The sequence below is a fragment of the Eurytemora carolleeae genome, unplaced genomic scaffold, assembly GCF_000591075.1.
Source record: "Eurytemora carolleeae unplaced genomic scaffold, Eaff_2.0 scaffold2303, whole genome shotgun sequence".
Classification (NCBI taxonomy): domain Eukaryota; kingdom Metazoa; phylum Arthropoda; class Copepoda; order Calanoida; family Temoridae; genus Eurytemora; species Eurytemora carolleeae.
Genome location: NW_019398191.1, coordinates 1 through 5,540, shown reverse-complemented (window position 1 = coordinate 5,540; position 5,540 = coordinate 1). Strand labels below are relative to the sequence as shown.

General features: G+C 33.4%; 1 protein-coding gene across 1 annotated transcript; it reads left to right on the top strand.

The window, feature by feature from the left end:
* Positions 1–1,873: 1,873 nt before the first annotated feature.
* Positions 1,874–5,487, top strand: LOC111716979 (prefoldin subunit 3; the record flags this gene model as incomplete). Its single annotated transcript, XM_023492492.1, is given in 5 exon segments — positions 1,874–2,015; positions 2,276–2,361; positions 3,601–3,721; positions 4,274–4,355; positions 5,381–5,487. Coding segments are annotated over 5 exon segments (495 nt in total), but the record flags the coding sequence as incomplete, so codon positions are not given.
* Between the last annotated feature and the right edge of the window lie 53 nt (positions 5,488–5,540).

Sequence of the window (5,540 nt, the reverse complement as noted above, 5' to 3'; positions counted from 1 at the left end):
AAATATAAATTCATGGAGAATTCTTGTTATTTAAAGATTGTAAGTTTTATCCAACGCTCTAAGTAATTGAATACAATTCTTTCCTATTTTAAAATTAGGTTTAATGTTCATTTGAGCATTGAAACACATTATAGTTTTTAGTAATATTACAGCGACACCAAAATGATAGAAATTTTGTGACATTTTTCAGAAGCAAAATTGAATTCTTCTTTGAATTCTAATTGGTATGTTTTAAAAATGAAATGTTTAGAAAATTTGAAGGATAAAAAATGTAAAAGCACACTAATACATATAAAAATGAATATTTTGAACAGATACATGGTATATTTTTGAAACTGGTTGATTTCCCGAATTCAAATCAATTTACAGAATATAAAAAAATTTAAAAATGCAAAGCAAAAAACTCACATTTTTTCGTACGTAAGAAGATTAGATTAGCCATAGCTTGCTCATTTTTAATTTCTAACTCTGCAAATTGCTTTAAATTCCGATTTACACACAGAATTTATTGCAGATACCCATATCAAAATGCTTTTCCAGTTTGATTTTTACTTACCTAGTGAATTTTTAAATTTTGTTTGAACCTAATCTGAGGGAGCCATTTATTGTAGAAAAGGTTTTTAAATTATGCCTTAAAGTTCCTAGTAGAATACAATTTTGCTTCTGTAAAATTATTTCAGAAAAGTTTCACAAAATTGCGCACGCTTGAATGATAGTTTTCATAAAAAAGTTTTTTTTTAATAAAATTTACTTGCTATATACATCAATAGCCTATGGACTATATGGTGCCAATATTTTAATTCATGCGGTGGTAGCCGATTATATCAATAATGTGAAGACGACATTTTTATTTTAGATTTTTTCGAATTACAAATTTACAAGTAATTAAAGAGAGGCCTTTTTAATTGACACCTTATCTTTTTTCACATGTTTTTATATTGTGTATCTAAGCTTGATATAAAAAAATTGAAATCAAAAGTCGTCTTTATTATATCAATATATAATCGCCTACAACCGTATTTCAAGAGTAATTTGTTTTTTTGAGCGCTTAAAATACTCACTTTCAATGGTAATGCCTAAAAAAAATACAAGGGGGCCCCTGCACCTCCTGCACCCCTCCTTCCTCGCTCACAAGTTTCGCAATTGGTACTCACCCCATCTCAGTTTTATTGGGAGTTTGACCCCCACCCTTTTCATAGAGGTGGATCCGCCCCTCCCCCCGGGTGTTCCCTTGGACCCTATTTCCCCCATGAGCTTCGAGCCCCTTATTTTTAGTAATTTAACCTAATTGGTAAAAATGAACATGATTTAAGTGCAAATGATTGAACTGAACCTGAAATATGTCCCTACTTTCTGTACACTCTGTATACAGTTGTACACTGTACAGTCAGGGACGTGTTCAGGAATTTGTCCAGGGGGGGCTTAAATTTTGTTTCTCTTTCCAGGGGGCTCAGCACCCGTTGGGGCCTGAAAACCCCCCGGAAATCAATAGATTTCACTGGTCAAGGGGGGCTTTTCCCCCGTAGCCCCCTCCCCCTGAATACGCCTCTGTGTACGTGTCTGTATCTTATAAATTATTTATTTTACTTCGATTATTTAACTGCGTAGAACCTACATATTTTATCACAAAAACAATACAGCCAGAAACTGTGTAGACTCTTGAAATGAAAACTTTAGAATTTAAGATATTAATCTCGGCATTGTGCGTAATTCCATGTATTGCATGCCAAATAAGGCAGTGCTCCCTATTATTTCTAATTTTAACCTGTATTAATCGTTGAGATCTAAGCCATTCTTGGTGCTAAGTATATATTTATATCCTGCAAGTGAAATGAAGGCTTGTAAAGATCAGTTCCCATAAATAACCAGCTGTATAACACTTCATATTGGTGAATTTTAGACTTTAAAGGTTTAAAATGACTGATGATGGCGAAATCTGTCCTCCGGAGGGTAAAACAAGCTTCTCTGGGATTCCCGAGTCACAATTCATCGTAGATGTCGAAGCTTTTATGAAAGTATGAACTTCTAGTTTCTAGGATCCATCCTAGTATTCGATTTTTGTCAAAATCTAGGAAACTACTGTTACTGTCCAATCTAGCCGACTCGTTTAATTGAATTAACAAATGAATATCACATTTCTGGGGTGTATATTTTCCTAAAAAATTATCCCCCCCTTTTATAATTTTTCCCCAGGAGTTATATAATAAAGGAGGACTTTTATGCTTTCTCTCAACTGTCTTTTTAATTGGGACACTCTGTACATGTTGTGTTTAAGGGCGAGGAAAGTGCTGAATCCAAGATCAAGGCTTTGGATGAAATGCATCAAAAATATAAATTCATGGAGAATTCGCTTTCTGTCAGGTGGGAGCTTAATTGATTCACCGAAATAGGGTTGATTGACTCAGGAGTAAAACGACCTAGGGTCAAATGATCCAGGGTCAAACGACAAAGGGTAAAACAATCTTGGGTCAAACCACATTGGGTTAAACGATCTAGAGTAAAATGCCAAAGGGTCAAACGACATAGGGTTGCCTTGGTAACATAGGGTCAAATACGCGACCAAAGGTAAAACGACCTATAAAAGGACATAGGGAATAAAAGTGCGATACTCGGGCAACCTGAAGTGTATCAATTACTCTCAGAAAAATTCAAATCAATTGTTATTATATTGTAAATTTTAGAAATTTTAAAGTATTGCATTGTATTCAATTGGAATGATGTCAGACTTTAAGTGTTTCTAACGTTGCCATTGAGAAAGAAAATTCAGTATTTGTTTTCCTTAGAAATTCTTGACATAATTATCGAATCCCATCAAATCTTTTAACAGTATTGATGATACATTTTAATTAATTGAAAATTGTTAATGTTTAAATTAAGTTTTTTAGTGCGACACCCAAAATATGTTTTTACAAGATTATTTATATTACTGAAGCAATCACTTTAAAAAATTTAAAATTAGACATTTTAAGTCAAGTTTTTCATTCTATTTTATATTTGATACTTCCTTAGAATATTCCTAAAGTCTTTTTTTCCTCCACAAATACTTTATTTTCCACAATTTAACAAATAAACAAAATTTAGGAAAGATTTTTTGCATTTTGACGAGGTTCTAGACAGCTCAAAGATATGTCTAAAATACGTTTTCAAAAATATTTTTTTTCTTATTTGTATCTGATTATGCCGACTCTAAATCGTCCAAAGACCAATCTCTCAACAGTCTTCACATAAATTTTAAGTTTTGAAAGCAAAAAATCCATGAAAGGGACTGTAAGCGTAATTTTAAGTGACCTTCCATTTACAGAGATGCATGTCCGATTCACAACGGTACTCTTTAAACCTTTGTCCGGACAACGATGAGGTAGATACCCTTATTTGTAAAGCTGATGATTGAGTACCGAAAGAGAAGACTTGATTTTTCAGTGTACACTCGAGGGGTTTCTTGACACCTAACTTCCCGCCATATAAACAAAAATATCAACGAAATCCTTGATTAGATAAAGGTTTAAAGGGTATCATTGTAAATCTGACATGCCACTTAACAAATGGATGGCCACTTAAAATTACGCTAAAAGTCCCTTTAAACAGTTTTATTTGTATCAGACGTAAGAAGTTGCGGACCCAGGTTCCTGACATAAAGAGTTCCCTTGTCATGATAAAGAAATTGAGAGAGAAGAAGGAGGAAGGTGAAACCCTGGACACGCAGTTCCTTCTCTCAGAACAGGTTAGATTCACTCATTAAAGGGACTGTAGACGTATTTCAAGTGGCCCTCCGTTATTACTCGATTCACAGCGGTGCTATTTGAATTTATAAGTTACTTCCGCATTTTCTTTATTGTCTCAATGATAAGATTTAAGTGAATTTACATCCGTTCTAGAAACACAAATCTCTTGCTCATTGTAAATTCGAAACAGGGCTAAAGGCTTTAAAAGTTTAAAATTGAGGTTACGTCAAATACGAATCCCCTTCACCCCCCTCCCCTCCGCTATTCACGACTAGCGTCCATCCCTCTATAAGAAATTGTAGAATAATTATAAAATTATGCGTAAGCAAGCACAGTAATTAAATTTAATGTTTTTATTGAAATACCACTTTCCACTAAGTTTTAATTTTAGTTTAAAAACCAGGTTTTTTTTATCGTTTCACGTTTCTTGTCGGAAGTTTATCGTTTTCTATTATCAATTGTACTGCGTATTTTGATTTTATCAATTGTGCAGCTGAACTATACTATGTATATAAAGAATGTCGGCGACAATCCCTTCAAAAATTGTTTAGGTGTACGCTAAAGCCAAGATTCCACCAACCGACAAGGTTTGCCTATGGCTGGGAGCTAATGTTATGCTGGAGTATACCCTAGGTAATTATTCATATTCAAACTTTTAAGCTTCTCTGACGTTGTTTGGTAATCCTGCTGTTCTGGAAAGTTTTCTTATTCTAGTATTATAGGGAGTGACCGGCTATGTAAGGTAATTGAACTGGGTATGCAGTGTTGTAGAAAACTTCTTTCGGATTCGTTTGAGACAATTTATCTTTCTAAAGATCTGTAAATCCTGAGATTGAGAGCAAATTCCACGTTCAAAACTCCTACTTTGGGGTGGATACGTTATCAGAATTAGTTTTTTTAAATTATTAAATAACGACAACGAAAAATATAGTAAAAATTATACAGTAATCTAATTAGATGGTTAGGAACGTATTTCTCAAAAGAAATTTGTCAATAAATCAATGCTAAAATCGACTATTTCGTTTTCATCATTATATTGAATTTCTTATTTTCTTTGAATTTATTCGCAGATTTCTTCAAATTTTTCAAATGTCGTCTTTTCAATAATAATTCTAGAAAATCTGCAAAAAATCTTTGTGAATAATGAGAAACCAGAATAATGACAAAATAGAAACTAATAACTGAACAAGATTACTTATTTTCGATGGTAAGATTAATTTTTTTTTTTAACCTGTTCCGATACATGACTTGTATTTTATTGTAGAAGTTTTTACATTTTATGTCGTCGTTATTTAATAATTAAAAAAAAACTAATTCTGAAAACGTAACCACCCCCAAAGTAGGGGTTTTGAACGTGGAATTTGCGCTCAAAATCAGGATTTACAGATTTTTAAAAAGATTGCGTAATATGAAAAATTAATAATTTTAAGAGAAAGAGAGAAGACGTTTTTGGTATAAAAAAATTGTAGTTTACTTCTTCATAACACTAGAATCTTCGATCTTTGGGTACCGTTTCTTAACTCTGATTGATTGATTGGTTGATTGATTGATTGCCTCAACGAAGGGGTGGTGTGTAGGGGAATAACTAAAAAATACAAATCCCTGACTTGAAATGATTTCCGATTTCCGTTTGTCCTCTAATATTGAAACTGTTACAGAAGATGCGGAGGCCCTGTTGTCTAAGAACCTTGAGTCTGCTGAACAGAATCTCAAGCAGATTGGGTTTGATCTGGACTATCTCAGGGACCAGATGACAAACACCGAGGTAAGAGGTTGCAGGAGTTTTTATTTCTAAAAAAATCCCCTTCCTCGGGGGGG